General features: G+C 52.0%; 1 protein-coding gene across 1 annotated transcript in view; it reads right to left on the bottom strand.

Moving 5' to 3' along the window:
• Window positions 1-644, bottom strand: part of MRPL46 (mitochondrial ribosomal protein L46) — a gene marked incomplete at its 5' end in the record, with an annotated part of 1,930 nt that extends 1,286 nt beyond the window's left edge. The window contains 2 exon segments of the mRNA XM_010144577.1: window positions 227-355; window positions 452-644. Coding sequence (XP_010142879.1) covers window positions 227-355; window positions 452-644 — 322 coding nt within the window.
• Window positions 645-713: the final 69 nt, after the last annotated feature.

Genomic DNA, 713 nt, shown 5'->3' with positions numbered 1-713 from the left:
GCTGCCACTCCGCTTGAGGCAGGAGCCACAGCTCCTGGTTACCGATTTTCTGTTTCCCCAGAAGCATCAGGTTACTGTCCAGCTTCCTGTCCAGCGATGTCCGATTGTTGTTCTTATCAGCATCTGCCAAACAAAAAAACCTCCCTCCACTAAGCTGCAATCAATTACGTGCGGCAAACAATTTGGGTGTTCTCCCCCACCACGAACACCAGCTTGTACCCGTGACCCGCGGAGCGCCACTCCGCTTGAGGCAGGAGCCACAGCTCCTGGTTACCGATTTTCTGTTTCACCAGAAGCATCAGGTTACTGTCCAGCTTCCTGTCCAGCGATGTCCGATTGTTGTTCTTATCAGCATCTGCCAAACAAAAAAGCCTCCCTCCACTAAGCTGCAATCAATTACGTGCGGCAAACAATTTGGGTGTTCTCCCCCACCACGAACCCCAGCTTGTACCCGTGACCCGCGGAGCAGCTTTGAACTGCAGCAGCTTCTGTTCCCACTTGTCCTCCAGGTCTTGAACCATGACGACCGTTTTGCCAAGGCCTTCATCATCATCGTAGGTGCTTTCCTTCCTCCTCCTGAGCTGCTCCTCCTCCTCCAGCTTGCGGATTTCGTGATCTGAGTAGCGGCTTTTCTCCATCTCTATCTAGAAAGGCAAACGCCGAGAATTCTTAAGTCATTCTGAAGCAGCATTAAATTACTTCTGCCTCCGTGG

The sequence above is a fragment of the Buceros rhinoceros genome, unplaced genomic scaffold (assembly GCF_000710305.1).
Source record: "Buceros rhinoceros silvestris isolate BGI_N320 unplaced genomic scaffold, ASM71030v1 scaffold16850, whole genome shotgun sequence".
Classification (NCBI taxonomy): domain Eukaryota; kingdom Metazoa; phylum Chordata; class Aves; order Bucerotiformes; family Bucerotidae; genus Buceros; species Buceros rhinoceros.
Note: the sequence above shows the minus strand (reverse complement) of the source record. Positions and strands in the feature narration are given on the sequence as shown.